The 15,287-nt window shown below is 42.1% G+C and overlaps 1 protein-coding gene across 7 annotated transcripts in view; it reads left to right on the top strand.

Annotated features, from left to right (window-relative positions):
• The window catches only part of FERRY3 (FERRY endosomal RAB5 effector complex subunit 3), a 32,651-nt gene extending 28,088 nt beyond the window's left edge, over nt 1-4,563 (top strand). For 6 of the 7 annotated variants that reach the window (XM_084630836.1, XM_084630837.1, XM_084630835.1 and 3 more), the window contains 3 exons: nt 468-525; nt 2,166-2,233; nt 3,870-4,563. In XM_084630836.1, coding sequence (XP_084486962.1) covers nt 468-525; nt 2,166-2,233; nt 3,870-3,962 — 219 coding nt within the window. In that variant the 3' untranslated portion in view covers nt 3,963-4,563. Of the gene's footprint in view, nt 1-467; nt 526-1,090; nt 1,174-2,165; nt 2,234-3,869 lie in introns of all 7 variants that reach the window. The other variant, XR_014712025.1, reaches the window with a different exon arrangement.
• Nucleotides 4,564-15,287: the final 10,724 nt, after the last annotated feature.

Raw genomic sequence — 15,287 nt, forward strand, 5'->3', positions numbered from 1 at the left:
GCTTAAAAATGCATATTGCACTGTTCACACAGTAGCCTCTCAGCACTTTACATAAAGCAGTAGCTAAGTTTTTGTGGTAATCCATAACAATAAACATTTGCAGAATGCTTTGGAAAACTAAGTGTTCTTTGTCTATGATATTATTTGAAAAGAATGAAGCAGATCAATAAACCACATTAGCAAATGTGCTCTATGGCCTGAGACATTCGAGAGAGACCTCTGCTTAAGGAGAGAACTTTCTGCTTTCTAGCAGAGAAAATTGTGTTCAGAAAATGAGCAGGTGTGCAAGCTCATAACACTAGAGACTGTAAAGACAATATGAGAGTAAATAAGACATTGGAATAAGATAAACACGAAAATATAGAAAAACATTGTCTTGCAACACTGTTGTCTTGAGCCACTTGTTGATGCTTTTGTTATGTTATTAACTTTAACCAATTTTAACTAGCTTTTTTTTTTTTTTTAAGGAAATGACTATACCATGGTGCTTAAAGAGGGCAGAGCTTGTGTTTAAATGTGTCAAAGGTTAGTGCACGCTTCACTTATTATTTTGTCACATTAACTGTCAGCAAAAATCACTTAAAATTACATATTGCAAAAGAGATGAAAAATGTGAGGAATTCAAAATAGAGCGTCAGAAGTAATTTTGTATCTGTTGGCATAACTTTACCATTAATGTGTATGTTTTCTATATTCTTTCCTGTTTAAAAAGTGATGAACACATGATGCTGTGTTAGAACAGAGGGGAAAAAAGTAATATTAACACACACTTCTCATATCAGGGCTTGTCTACACTTGAGCACTACAGCTGCACCACTGTAAACGCTTCAGTGTAGACACTATCTATGCTGATGGGAGGGATTCTCCTATTGGCATCAGTAATTCACCTTCCCCGAGAGGTGGTAGCACTGTGGACAGGAGAATTCTTCTGTCCACCTAGGGCTGTCTACACAGAGGGTTGGGTTGGTATAGATATGTGAATAACGTAGCTGAAGTCGATATACTTAGATCTACTTACCATGGGTTCCACACTACGTGATGTCAACTGGAGACACTCTTCCCGTCGACTCCCTTTGCGCTTCTCGTTCAGGTGGAGTACAGAAGTCGACGGGAGAGCGATCTGACCTGCTAAATCAACCACCGATGCATCGATCGCCACATGTCAAACCCCCGGTATGTGTAGACAAGGCCCAAGTCTAGAAGACAAAGATGAAAAAAGACACATTACACTATCAAGACATCTGTCTGCCAGTGCATAATTGTTCCTTCCCAGTATATTTTCCAGTATCTCATTCAGCTGATGTTTTAAATGACCCACACAATGGAGCTTCTACTAATTTTTTTAGGAGATTATTTCAGAGGTGAATGAGCAGGCATTTTCCTGATACTTAGTCTCAGTTTCCCCTTTTTATTTGTCTGTTATCTATTACTACTGGTTGTACTCCTGTGCCCTACATTTAAATAATTCCTCACCATCTTTGCTGTTCAAACCCTTCAAATATTAGTTGAATGTTAGGCCCCCTACACTAGAAGTTAGCCAGTTTCTTCTTAGTGGGGGTTATTAGGTGGGAGCCATATGCTCATTCACAGTTATACAACATCCCTATGTCAGCAAAATAGAAAAATGCTATTAGGAAAGTGTACATGTTTTGCTCTTTCTTCACAAATCAGTTCCTCATGATCATTTTTATTGCCCTTCTCCAAACTGCGTCCAGTCTGTCAATATATTTCTGGTATTAGAGTGCCCAGAACTGAATTCAATATTCCAGGTGTGGTCACACCAGAAAGCATAGCTAGTTGTTGAAAGCAAGCTGTCAAAGTAATACAGATCCAAAAAGTATCTTCTGATGCCTGCTGCAGCTCCATGTTGACCAGCACGAGATTGTGCAGTTTGCACAAGCGCAGGAACTTTACACCCTTCAAGACTAGAATGGTGTTCTCCATAGTGGATCATCAGGATCTGCAGGCTGACCAGAGATTTGAACCAGCAGGTTGGGCAGGCTAGTGAAGACTAAGGGCCCAGAGGTGCTAATCTGGTTTATGCAGCTCCACTAGGTGTCTGAAATCATAACTATATATGTAAATGTATACCACACTCTGATAAGTGTCATTAAAAGGAAAATCTAATGCGTATAGTGTGTAAATATGTGAATGTTGTCTTCTAGGCTTCATGATGGAAATGGCTTCATGGGATGGAGGAATTTCTCGGACTGTACAATTTCTGGTACCGCAGGTAGGTTTAATAGAGAAATTAACTCCTGTTATGGCCTAGGAGACAAAAACAGAACAGGGTTCTGGGTGCTGACAAATCTGGGTTTTGTTCCCTGCTGTGCCTTTTTTAAAAAAAAAAATCTCTGTGCTTTAGTTTTCTCATCTGTAAATTGGGAAGAATACATGCTTTAGAGGTGTTGTGACACTTAATGTTTGAACCACTTTTTGCCAGCCACAGATAGAAGGCATTATAGGGTATATCATTATCGCTGTTTATCGTTATCAGATAACGGGAGTCAGAATTCACAGAGTTTTAGAGGGTACATACTAATATAAAGATGTGTTTTTACTGCTAGTTTCTTCAGAAAGTGTGGAGTTTAAGCTTAAATGACTTTATTTTAAGCTTTCAGTTGGTCTTCTCCAGCATCTTTGAAAGTTAGTGTGGAGAGAGCCCAATCATGCTCCCACTGAATCAGTGGCACAGCTCCCCTTTACTTCAGGGGCACAGGATCAGGCCCCAATAGACGTGCACTAGAACTACAAAGTTGTTTGTTAATAACTACCCCAAATTGTTTGAATTCTGGATGATCTTCAGAAGCAGGAAGTCATCCAAAAGTTGTGATCAGTGCTAAGTTTTGTTTATTTGCTGTGGTCCTTAAAGTTATGTACATTGTAAAGTTAACTGGAAGGAAGCATTATTTGGAAGCATATTCATAAGTTAAAAAAATTACTTAACACAACGTTATGAGCCTCTAGGCAACGAGAACCAAGAATAGACTACTAGCAAAATCAGATCTAATTTTGGAATTCAGAGAGTGAGACACTAATCTGAAATCATGAAAAGGTCTATGCTAGGGCTACGTAAGAGAAAGTCAGTGACTGGAGGAAGAAAGCCTCTTTAAATAGATATTTTTTACTAATGTAAATACAGGGTAATATTCCCAAGTAGGTTTTGTCCTATTAATTGCTAGAATTAGGTTATAGCTAAGAGTCTAGTTCATTTGCAATATTGTGGAAATTACAGATACTGCAATATCAGGCTTCCACCACAATTTTGTTTTTAATTAGCTTATTTTGCACAGATCACAATTTTGCATGCCTTTTGAGCATGCAGTTAGTACTGCACTAACATTCAATACCTGTAACATGTAAAAGGCTAATGTGACTGGTCTTGATTTCTATAGCCATTGTGTTAAGACTTAATTTCTGAATTTTATGTTGTACTGGTGACTTTAAAAAATAATAATAATAAAAAAGGTGTAATATAGTTGCAGCAAAATATCTGGTTACAAAAAAATTAGCAGGCATAACATAATACTTGAGTGTTTATTATTCCAGCAATTTTTTCTTAAGCAAATAGGTCTACTCTAGCTTTTCCAAATTACTGCTATTAACAAAGGTCCGTTATTACCTTTCTGCAATTTTCCATCTCTTGTTCGCGATTCAGATGCATTTTTTTGAAGATCATCCCACGATTCAAGTAGGGCCCTAGTCATAGCATCAGTGGCTGGAAACCTCATCTGGATGGTGGATGTGCTGCTATAAGACTCCCCTACCGAGTAAAGTACTGGAGGAGAGGGGAGAATATAGAGAGAATGTTGGTCTCATCCAAATTATAGCAAACAAATCAATGCTTTCTGTTGTCTTCATTTTTACAGACTATATCTGAGGAAATGTTTTATCAGCTGAGTAATATGCTCCCCCAGATCTTCCGAGTGTCCTCTACGCTGACTCTGACATCTAAGCACTAACCCCTCTGAAGTAATAAGATGCATGTCACTGGAAGAGATGAGAGTATTGGTTTAAATATCTAGAATTTCTCCTCTGTATTTTTCCCAAAATTGACTGTTTATTTGGAAGTTAAATTTTATTGCAAGTTGCAAACAAAATAATGTGTATCCGTTCAAAAGTTCATAAAATCAATGATCTGTCTTGATTTAGATGTTTGCCAAAAAAATGAAATACAGTCAATGTCTTTCAGCAAGATATTAATGTGAAATATTTCACCTTTTTACACATATCATGAACTGTAAATGTTAGAGTGTGACCTAAAATGTGTGTATTTAAAAGTTATCTATAGAAACAGAGTAATTGTCATACCTAAGCATTTACAGTAGCAGGAATAGATATCTTTACTTTTTTGGAAACATTCTTGTTTTCTGAATTTGCCCAGTGCAATTTAGAGGAGCGTGAATTATATCAGGCAAGCCTTTTTGGTATAATTTAAATAATCTGGAAACATTGTAAAAACAACTGTAATAAGGTCCACCCTGACCATGAGAATAAAATTGACACCCCCGCCCATAACAGTTACAAAATGAAAGGTAAAATAAAATGAAAAATAACCACTAACTTCTTGTATTGTGCAAATCATTCAGTAGATAATATACTCTTGTGACAGTGATTATGGGTTTCAAGTTATAGTCATTTCCATTTTCACAATGGGTTTTTTTTCTTTTTCATGTCCTGGTATTTTTAGTGTAGCATCTCTTGTTCAGAAAGGAGATTTGGCATTGGTGGGACTTCCACATAGGCAATTCAATAACAGTATCAGAACTGCCACACTGGTGTATTTTGTTGCCTGCTATGAATTTTTCAGATTTCATAATCTAAGTAAATTTAAAAAAAAAAAAAGTGGGGGGGAGGGGCAGTTCTACTCTGTAAAGATGACACTGAACAGGTCTGCTCCCTTTATGTATCCCAAATCTCCTTTGCTGCCTTTTAGTGGCAAAATGAGATTTTGCTACTCTTTAAACTTTAGCACAGCACATTACAGTTTCAGGGCCAAGTTAGTAACACCTGTGCAATCCCACTGAAGACCGTAAGTGCCCACTTTTCATGATAAGAGCGTTCCAGTTAGAAACTGCTCTAGATGTAATATACTACACATAATTTCCTGGATTTCTCATCCCATATTCTTTATAAATTAAAATATTGGTTCTTTAATAGGCATTCCAGCCCAATGAGGCCTCTAGTGGTTAGTATCCACTCAGTCGTGTGGAGCTTGGACATGACCACTCCACCGGGCTCTAACCCTAGGAAGGTTGACAGCATTTGGCCTCCGGAGAGGACCCCCTGAGTTACCCTTCCCAGGTCACTTCCTACTAATGCTTCCCTCCATTCCTGATCCTAGATGAAGAAAAGGAAAACAAACTGTCTGCTCCGACCGGGCTCAGCATACAGTCCTTCAGGGAAGCGTCACTAGTCCCTTTTGGCAGGAGCCTTCAGGGTAGGTCTGTACTCCTCCCCATTCTGAGCTGGTTTGCTCCTTTTCAACTCTCTCTCTCTAGTTGGGGCATGCGCTGCAGGATTGGAACAGTGGGGTTAGCTGGGCCCAGGACTGTCCTTTAACCCTTTCTGTTCCAGTGCGGGGTTTGTATATCCTATCACAGGCTCTTGTGCCACACTGGAGAACGAATAGGGTGACCAGATGTCCTGATTTTATAGGAACAGTCCTGATATTTGGGGCTTTTTCTTATATAGGCTCCTGTTACCCCCCACTCCCTTCCCAATTTTTCACACTTGCTATATGGTCACCCTAAGAATAAAGAGGGAGTAATAGTATCACTCCCTTGAAATGGAACATGGTTTTGGCATGAAATTAATGGAGTGACACTAGCATAAATAAAATTGGTGTAACTGAGTGGATAATCAGGGCTGTTAGCTTTTTCTCTTCTGAATTTATCAGCATCAGAGAAGAGAGCCATCAACATTTTTTGCTACCACTTTTTCATATTGCATATATAGTGTCGAGCTAGAAAATACCATTTGGGTCACCCTGGTTAGTCCACACATGAGACGTATGTTTTTAATTACAAGAGAATGAGCAATAGACAAAACAGCAGCCTAAAGACGAATTGCTACTGGAGAGATCCTGTATGAGTCAAGGAAAGCTATCTGAGAATAAGAGGAAAATGACTTAATAGGCATGAGGATTGCTATTTGTATGTGCAATGCAACATTCCTTGGAAGGATGACAGTGCTGTTCACTGTCTTTACTGCCTTAAAAATACTTTTTTTAATTGTGTGTTGGCAGCAGGTGGGCTGGGCTCCTACTGAATAATTACCAATAAGAAAAACAAGCAAGGAACATGACACTGCTGTTGATTACTAGTATATTGACCTACTCACCATAGTTGATTTTAAATTACAAGTGGTTTTATAGGGACAGAATTCAGGTTATTAAATAAAGTTAATTGAAGAGAGAGTCTCTGTTCATTCTAGACATAACTGGCAAACCGCCAGCAGGTGCAGGCCAATACTCTATTGTCTTGAGTTATATGATCTGTGGCAGTTTGCTTGGATGACGACTGACACCCAGGAAGAGAAGAATCATGCAAACAATTGAGAGAGACAGCTTCTTTCTAGTCCCTAATAGGAGAACCTGCAGTAAGAACAAAAGGCCAAATAGAATACCATCTGCTCACACTAGGTTGGAATTTGAGCCAAAGTATTCAAATACGGGACCTCCCTGTGCTCGCAGACCTGTTTTACACTGGGGTAGTTCCAATATTTTCACTAGAGTTACTCTTGATTTACACCACCAGGAGAAGAATCAAGCCTAAGGATTTTTTCTTCTGCAATAGTTTTCTTTTGGTAACAGAATATGGTTGGTGAAGCATGGACTGGAGCCACAATATTTTTCACATGACTTATTACCTTGCCCTTTACATGACAGGTTAGCAGAGCCAACCTAAAGGAAAGCTGTGGAGAGGCAGTATAGCCTAAATGAAGGAACTGGGGTTGAGAATTAAGATGTCCTGCGTTCTAATATGGTTGTGCCGTTAACTCTTGTGTAACATTGGGCAAGTTACTTAAGCTCTGTCCCTCAACTTTTTCCTTGTGCACAATGGGGATATTAGCTAATGTTTGTACAGCATTTTGATTATGTAAAGTACCCAGGATTACTATTGTTTCCTGTCTGTGACAGAGCCAGGAATACAGCCCACTTCTCCTGGGTTTCAGTCCAGCGCTTTAAACATAGGAGGATGTCCCTTCTCCTCTTGCAACTCTCTGCACCTTATTCACTGTCCATCTTATGCACTGAAGGAGGCACGGGTCATGTACCTGCTATAATATGTGATCATGTAATTAAAACACATACCACAATGCATATGCATGGGTAACCTTAATTCTGGCCTTTTCTAACTTCTGAGAGCTTGACTTTACAACCTTAATGTTCTTTTACATTTTTTAATATAATTTCCCATGTTTTTAGCAGCAAATTGAACAAAACAAATTCCATTATTGGCAATGATATTGATCACCCACATAGGTGATGATGACCTCTACACTTGCAATAAAGGAGTGTCTGGTAGCACTAGTAAGCTGTTATCCTGTAGAAGGAGACACAACAAAGACTTTACTTCCCACCTGTGCCAGAAGTGACTTTACTCTGTTTCTCATCTGTGAAATGGGGCGGGATGATACTTGTTGGCCTCCTAAGATAGGAGCATGAGTCCTTACTCAGTAATAAAGACTATGAAGTGCACAGATTTGTTAACACCAGTCAGTGGAAGAACTCTGATTAAAACCCCTGCCAAAGGGGAAGTGTCCAGCTGCACCCACCTCATCCAGAGCTCTAGCTCTAGGGAGAACATAAGCACATAACAATATAGTGGGTCAGACTAAAGGTCCATCCAGCCCAGTATCCTGTCTGCTGACAGTGGCCAATGCCAGGTAGTGAACCTAACAGGTAATGATCAAGTGATCTCTCTCTTGCTATCCATCTCCACCCTCTGACAAACAGAGGGTAGGGACACCATTCCTTACCCATCCTGGCTAATAGCCAATCAAGAAGCTGCTAGAATCAATTAAGGCAGGCTAATCAGGGCACCTGGGTTTTAAAAAGGAGCTCACTTCAGTTTGTGGTGTATGTGTGAGGAGCTGAGAGTGAAAATGCGGACTATTGGAGGACTGAGGTGTACAAGCATTATCAGACACCAGGAGGAAGGTCCTATGGTGAGGATAAAGGAGGTGTTGGGAGGAGGCCATGGGGAAGTAGCCTAGGGAGTTGTAACTGTCGCACAGCTGTTCCAGGAGGCACTCTAGACAGCTGCATTCCACAGGGCCCTGGGCTGCAACCCAGGGTAGAGGCAGGTGGGTTCCTCCCACCTCCTGGTCAGACACAGGAGGAGTCAACCTGGACTGTGAATTCAGAAAAACGGCCAAGCTGAGGGCTGCTGTGACGCTCCAAGGCGAGCAAATCCACCAATAAGTGCAAGACCCACCAAGGTAGAGCAGGAATTTTGTCACAGCTCCTTTTGTATCTTGATGGTCCAGGGGCCCCACTGGTTGTTTAGCAGGCTTCCTGCTTCTGATGTACTTAAAAAAACATGTTATTACCTTTTGAGGTTTTGGCTAGCTGTTCTTCAAACTCCTTTTTGGCTTTTCTTGTTACATTTGTACATTTAATTTGGCAGTGTTTATGCTCCTTTCTATTTACCTCACTAGGATTTGACTTCCACTTTTTAAAAGATGCCTTTTTATCTCTCACTGCTTCTTTTACATGGCTGTTAAGCCACGGTGGCTCTTTTTTAGTTCTTTTACTGTGTTTTTTAATTTGGGGCATACATTTAAGTTGGGCCTCTATTTTAGTGTCTTTGAAAAGTGTCCATGCAGCTTGCAGGGATTTCACTCTAGTCACTGTACCTTTTAATTTCTGTTTAACTAACCCCCTCATTTTTGCATAGTTCCCCTTTCTGAAATTAAATGCCACAGTGCTGGGCTGCTGAGGTGTTCTTCCCACCACAGGAATGTTAAATGTTATTAGATTATGGTCACTATTTCCAAGCGGTCCTGTTAGAGTTACCTCTTGGACCAGATCCTGCGCTCCACTCAGGACTAAATCGAGAGTTGCCTCTCCCCTGGTGGGTTCCTGTACCGGCTGCTCCAAGAAGCAGTCATTTAAAGTATCGAGAAATTTTGTCTCTGCATTTCGTCCCGAGGTGACATGTACCCAGTCAATATGGGGATAACTGAAATCCCCCACTATTACTGAGTTCTTTATTTTGATAGCCTCTCTAATCTCCCTTAGCATTTCATCGTCACTATCACTGCCCTGGGCAGGTGGTCGATAATAGATCCCTACTGTTATATTCATATTAGAGCATGGAATTACTATCCATAGAGATTCTATGGAACATGTGGATTCATTTAAGATTTTTACTTCATTTGATTCTACATTTTCTTTCACATATAGTGCCAGTCCCCGCCCCGCAAGACCTGTTCTGTCCTTCCAATGTATTTTGTACCCTGGAATGATTGTGTCCCATTGATTGTCGTCACTCCACCAGCTTTCTGTGATGCCTATTATATCAATATCCTCCTTTAACACGAAGCACTCTAGTTCACCCATCTTATTATTTAGACTTCTAACATTTGTGTACAAGCATTTTAAAAACTTGTCACTGTTTATTTGTCTGCCCTTTTCTGATGTGTCAGATTCTTTTTTATGGGGATGTTTCTCATCTGATCTGGCCCATACTTCATCCTCTTCCATTCCCTCCTCCTGACTAAAACCTAGAGAATCTCTATCAATGGACTCTCCTCTAAGAGAAGTCTCTGTCCGAACCACATGCTCCTCTGCAGCAATTGGCTTTCCCCCGTCTCTTAGGCCACATCTACACTACCCGCCAGATCGATGGGTAGTGATCGATCTATCCCCGATCACTCTGCCGTCGACTCTGGAACTCCACCATGGCAAGAGGCGGAAGCGGAGGTGACGGGGGAGAGGTGGCCGTCAATCCCGCACCACGAGGACGCGCAGTAAGTGATTCTAAGTCGATCTAAGATATGTCAACTTCAGCTACGCTATTCTCGTAGCTGAAGTTGCGTATCTTAGATCGATTTCACCCCCCCCCCCCAGTGTAGACCAGGCCTAAGTTTTTAAAAACTGCTCTGCAACCTTTTTAATGTGAAGTGCCAGCAGTCTGGATCCACTTTGGTTTAGGTGGAGCCCATCCTTCCTGTATAGGCTCCCCCTATCCCAAAAGTTTCCCCAGTTCCTAATAAATCTAAACCCCTCCTCCCTACACCATCGTCTCATCCACCCATTGGGACTCTGAAGCTCTGCCTGCCTACCTGGCCCTGTGTGTGGAACTGGGAGCATTTCTGAGAATGCCACCATAGAGGTCCTGAGTCTCTTTCCTAGCAGCCTAAATTTGGCATCCAGGATGTCTCTCCTACCCTTCCCTATGTCACTGGTACCTACATGTACCACGACCACTGGCTCCTCCCCAGCACTATACATAAGTCTATCTAGATGCCTCGAGAAATCCGCAATCTTTGCACCAGGAAGGCAAGTCACCATGTGGTTCTCCCAGTCATCACAAACCCTGCTATCTATGTTTCTAATGATCTCCCATTACTAACATCTGCCTTTTCCTAATGACTGGTAACCTCAGAGAGGTAACCTCAGTGTGAGAGGATACCCCAACATCATCTGGAAGGAGGGTCCCAACTATGGGAAGGTTTCCCTCTGCTCCCGTTGACTGCTCTCCTTCCCTGAGCCTTTCATCCTCAACAGTGCAGGGGCTGCCTGACCGGAGGTGGGACAAATCTACAGCGTCCCGGAAAGCTTCATCAACATCCCTCTCTGCCTCCCTTAGCTCCTCCAGTTCCACCACCCTGGCCTCCAAAGCCCGTACATGGTCTCTGAGGGCCAGGAGCTCCTTGCACTGAATGCACACATACGCCACCCGCCCACAGGGCAGGTAATCATACACGCTACACTGAGCGCAATAAACAGGAGAGCCCCCACTCTGCTCCTGGGCTTCTGCCTGCATTCTCTCCTACAGCTACCTAGGCTAATGATAAGGTTTTTGTCTAAGGTTTTTGTCTAAAGGTTTTTTGATTATAGTTTAGTTTAAAGGTTTTAAAGAATGGGACGTGTACCTTGCCTCCTTCCCACTCCCCTTCCAAACTCCCTCTCGAAAATCCCTATTCGCGGCCCCGTTCGCAAAGCATGCTCAGTGTGTTTGCCATGTGAAAAGCATTGTGGGGCTGCAGCATGCTCAGTGCAGTTGGCATGTTAGGAAGCTCTGAGTGGCTGGAGCGTGCACATCACAAAGTTCTAGAAAGAAGGGAAATCAAGCCATGAGTTGTCTCCTTCAGCCCTACTGTCAGATGGGGTGAACAGGCTGAATTTCCTCTTCCTGCAGTCTCCCATTGAGACTCAGGGCCAGATTAAAGTATAGGCATTATAAGTCCATGTGTTAGGCTCTAGCTCCTGGAACCTGAGCTTTTACATAAGTTTCTAGTCCTTATGGTTGTAAAGAAAACATGAACTGAGTGTAACCAAGGTAGCAATGTCTGGCTGAGCCTGCAAACAGCGTGAAACAATCACTGTGAGAGGTTTGACTTCCCCATGGCAGCTCACCAGAGCATTAACTGTAAGGCACATTCTCAAAGGGGCCTTGCCAACACCACCCTAGCAGAGAGCTGTGTGTGGCAGGAGAAGAGTGCAGCAGGACTAGTCCACCCACCCAAGCAGATACACCCTGGCTGCTGAGCTAAGTACTGGGGTAGATTGGGGTTTTGCTTCCACCTCTGCCTCTTTGAGGGAGAAAGGAGAATGCTGCTGCTGCTGCTTTCAGGAAGAAGGGGGCCCCAAGCCACGAGCCCTGTCTCTCTGGGAGGGGAGAAGTGTCCCCATACCTGTGTCCAAGTGGGGATGTGGCCACAGGGAGGGGGCAGAGTCCTTTGGTGAAGAAGTGTTGTACCTAGGACTCCAAATTATTCAAACCCAGCCTTCTCCAAGGATAGGAGCGGGGAGAAAGGGTTGTCTCATGAATTGCTAAATCAGTGAGAGACAGACTACGTACTCACAAGTGGCTGTTTCCACTGCTTTTGTCAAAAGCTGACTTGGTGGAAAAGATGGAGTAAACATATCTCCAGGACCAAATGAGATTTCTTCCAGCACGGTCACTGGTGTGACTTTTCACTGAGTTCGTGGCATAAGTGACTAGAGGGCTGGATGAGAAATCAGGCACTCTATACTAGTACATCCATCTACCTCTGGGGCAAGAATGTTTTAATGCCCTTTGGAAAGGGGTGAACTGATGAGCTTCACAAATGGAAAGCGAGACCATGGCTGGGGTGGGATACAAGAAGCAGCTCCCATTTCACCCAGAGAATTCTGTGAGGAAGCTGGATGGTGAAGTGGTGAAGAGAATGTGCTCTGGGCACAGTGAGGCTTTTGATAAACATTTTGCATGAGAAGTTAGGCCTCAATTCTGAAAGTGCTGGCTGCCTCCTGAGCAGCACTGCTGAGTAACTGCACCTCCCACTGAAGTTGGATCCCAAAGCAACAGGTGATAATGTGATGGAAGTTAAATGAAAGCCAAGGGCACTCAGCACCTTGTAGCATCAGGATGTTCAAATGCAAAGCCACGAATATGGCCAGAGTGATGACAGGGGAAAATTATTGCTGAGTGGAAGAATGCGGGGAGGTGGGGAGGGGTAGGAACAGGATGACTTGGAAAAGTTCTTATCGGTGCTGGGGCCAATTCTTTTTGATACTTCCATTAATGCCTTTGAAATCAGAACAAAATATATGCTATTCAAATTCACTGACACCATTGCAATAGCAATAGCAGTAGAGACATTCAGGGATAACCCAGAACCACAGGTCAGACTAGACAGAGCAAGGTGATATGGAAGAGAAGGCAGCAAATGGAATTTAATATTGCATACTGTGAGGTGTAGCTATACTCTCAATGGGATATAGCAGAAAGGAACTCGGATGGACAAAGGAAGAGACGCTAAGATGGCAGTGAAGGATTATATGAAGACTTGGATGTCAAATGCAGCTGAACTTTGGCAAGAAGATATACGTGCTCCTCATGGTCTCCTTCCCCAGCATGAAGCAGAGTGTCTTTTGGAAAATATATTTGCAGATCAAATCAGAGCCTGAAATCTCTTGTTGGCTCATACAGTAATATCTCTCCTTCCAGAAGGGTCAACAAACAAAGTGAATATAGGGCGCAGCTTCTGATTTGTCTGTTATGTCTTGGTCTGGGAAGAGACTGAGACTTTTTTTATCTTAGGGACAACCACCAATACCCAATGAGAAAATTAATGTTAGGACTAGAAATAATGATGATCCTTATATTTAGGTAAATATGAAGCACTTGGTCCCAGATATTCTTCTGTGATTAAAAGCAAATGTGGGCAATTTCTGCTAATAAATACAGGAAAAACATTCAGTTTGGTTTTGTGTAACAATCTTATGCAATCAAAAGCAAGAGGATTGTGATGTTATTTCAGACCTTCCCACTAGTTCTATCCTTTATTTAAAAAAGAGTCCACTTTTGTTCTGTTATACTGGTGTAAATCCAAAGGAAATCCACTGAAGTCAAAGTCTGAAGTTCATGGAGTTGCTCCAGAATTACTCAGCTGTAACTGAGGTCAGAATTCGGACTTATGTGCCATTTTTTGGGTGCTAGGTACAGAGTAACAGTGGCTAAATGACAACCAAACAGGAATATCAAAGGCATCTGGAAATCCTGGAACTGCGTAAACATCAAGGAGGAGGAAGGTTTATGTAGGCTGCTCCAAGTGGTGTTAAATAACTGACAGTAATATGGTTAAACTGGACATAGGAGAATGTATGATGAATTAGAGGGAAAATACCTTAACAGTAAAGTGTATAGAACAATATCCCAAAATGAAGTGATATCTATTATGTAATTTACAGATAAACTGAAAAAAAGCAGTCAAGACTATGCACTGAGGAGCAATCCTAATCTATCTGGGAGATGACAAAATATGACCTATTTTTATCTTTATGATGTGTTCAAGTCAAGTTAACCATTCCCTCTCCTAGTGTTCATAAGGCCAATACATGGGAGCTATCAAAAAAATGTTATGTGAATCAAGACCAGCTTTGTCTTAGCTTAACTATATAATAAATTGACTTGACCATAGAATAAAACCCCTTTTCTGGGAGTAGCTGTTTTTACGGATATTCCATCTTTACAGAACTGAACTGTTCTCATTCTAACTTGGTGTTTTTGTGCATGTGAGATGCTGTGGGTCAGCTAAATAATAACAGCATTGCTCATTTTCTGATTTGGCTTCAGCTCGCTACCCTGATTCTTATTACAGTATTATGGCTGCTATTCCCATGTAATTTATACTAATCACAGCAGTACATTCTGTACTTCATCCAAATGTCTGCAACTGGATGTCCAGGGAGAAGGGTGCTGTCCGAGCTCTAACTGGGTCGAAGAATAGCAGTGTATTTGCCCCCACCCATAATAATCAAAACTGGTGGCTGGTGAAAGAAATAACAACACATCTTGGGGCTTCTGAACAACCTAGCATTTTACTCAGCTGTCTCAATTATGGGTGTCTCAATGATTTTGGTGCCCAACTTAGATATCTAAAAGGGTCCTGACTTTCAGAAAGTGCTGAGCACCCATTTCTTTGATTTTTCCAGGGACAACCTGCTGCCCTGGTCTGGAATCAGACTAATCCATTCAGCTCTACATAACAATACTAATTAATAATACCTCGCTCTTATATTGTGCTTTTAATGACTAGATCTCAAAGCACTTTACAAAGGAGTTCAGTATCATTAGCCTCATTTTTACCAAAGGGGAAATTGAGGCACAAGGAGGGACGTGACTCAGAGTGGCAGAGCCAGGTATTGAACCCACCTCACAATTCAGTGCCCTGTGCAGTGGGCCACACTGCTTCTGTGCTTCCCCACCCTTCTCTGTTGCACTGGGACCAGTAACTCCTCTGCCAGGTCCCACTTGCTCTGCCGTTTTCAAATCAACTCTTTGGTGTGCACCATGTGCATACAAACTTTTTCTCTGCATTCCTGCAGGAAATGCTCCTTCCCTGGGAGGGAGGCACAGGGTCCTTAACTGAACTCATTTATTCAAGTTTGGAGCAAGGTATGCCGGAAGAGATAAAGAGCTGCGGGAGGTTTCTTTTAAATGAAGTGGTTGTCTTTTCCCTACTGAGAATAGCCTCACCTGACACTCTACAATGGAACTCTGGGCTTGATCTCATGAACACCTCTGATTCTCAATAGCTTCAATGGGAGTTCAGGGCACCTGGCACCT

The sequence above is a fragment of the Lepidochelys olivacea genome (assembly GCF_965140295.1).
Source record: "Lepidochelys olivacea isolate rLepOli2 genome assembly, chromosome: 1".
Lineage (NCBI taxonomy): Eukaryota > Metazoa > Chordata > Testudines > Cheloniidae > Lepidochelys > Lepidochelys olivacea.